Consider the following 686-nt stretch of genomic DNA (forward strand, 5'->3'; position numbering starts at 1 on the left):
ACTTGGCGTTGCTGAAGCGGTGTCAGAGGAGCCCCGGGAGTGACCCGAAGGTGGAACCCTCTGGGAGGAGAGGGGAGAGAGCTGGGGGGGGTTCATCCTGGAGAGGAGAAGGCTGCGGGGAGACCTTAGTGCAGCCTGTCAGTGCTTCAAGGGGCCTCTCAGAAAGCTGGGACAAACTTTTTAACAGGGCATGTTGTGACAGGACAAGGGGTGATGGGTTAAACTGAAAGAGGGAGATTCAGATGAGAGAGAAGGCGAAATTGCTGATGCTGAGGAGAGTGAGACCCTGGTCCAGGTTGCCCGGAGAGGTGGGAGAAGCCCCATGCCTGGCACCATCGCAGGTCAGGTTGGCCCTCGGGGCTCTGGGCACCCTGCTCTGGGTGCAGATGTCCCTGCTCCCTGCAGGGGATTGGACCAGGTGACCCTTAAAGGTCTGTTCCCACCCAAACCAGTCCATGATTCTTTGACATCTTGGCCTCTCCTGGGTCTTGGCTCACACGTTCCCTTTCTCTCCGCAGCTGGAACGGTGATGTTTGAATACGGGATGCGCCTGGGCAGGGAGGTGCGGACGCTCCGAGGGCTCCAGAAACAGGGGAACTGTTTCCTCGCTGCTCTGAACTGCTTACGGTTGATCCGTCCTGAGTATGCCTGGATAGTGCAGCCGGCCGCCGGAGGCGTGGTAGGAA

The 686-nt window shown here is 59.0% G+C and overlaps 1 protein-coding gene across 1 annotated transcript in view; it reads left to right on the plus strand.

The window, feature by feature from the left end:
- NUP160 (nucleoporin 160kDa) overlaps positions 1 to 686 on the plus strand; it is a gene marked incomplete at both ends in the record, with an annotated part of 27,462 nt that overhangs the window by 22,341 nt on the left and 4,435 nt on the right. Inside the window, 1 exon segment of the mRNA XM_010136098.1 lies at positions 519 to 679. Within this exon segment, the coding sequence (XP_010134400.1) occupies positions 519 to 679 (161 nt within the window).

Source organism: Buceros rhinoceros, unplaced genomic scaffold (genome assembly GCF_000710305.1).
Source record: "Buceros rhinoceros silvestris isolate BGI_N320 unplaced genomic scaffold, ASM71030v1 scaffold23645, whole genome shotgun sequence".
NCBI lineage: Eukaryota > Metazoa > Chordata > Aves > Bucerotiformes > Bucerotidae > Buceros > Buceros rhinoceros.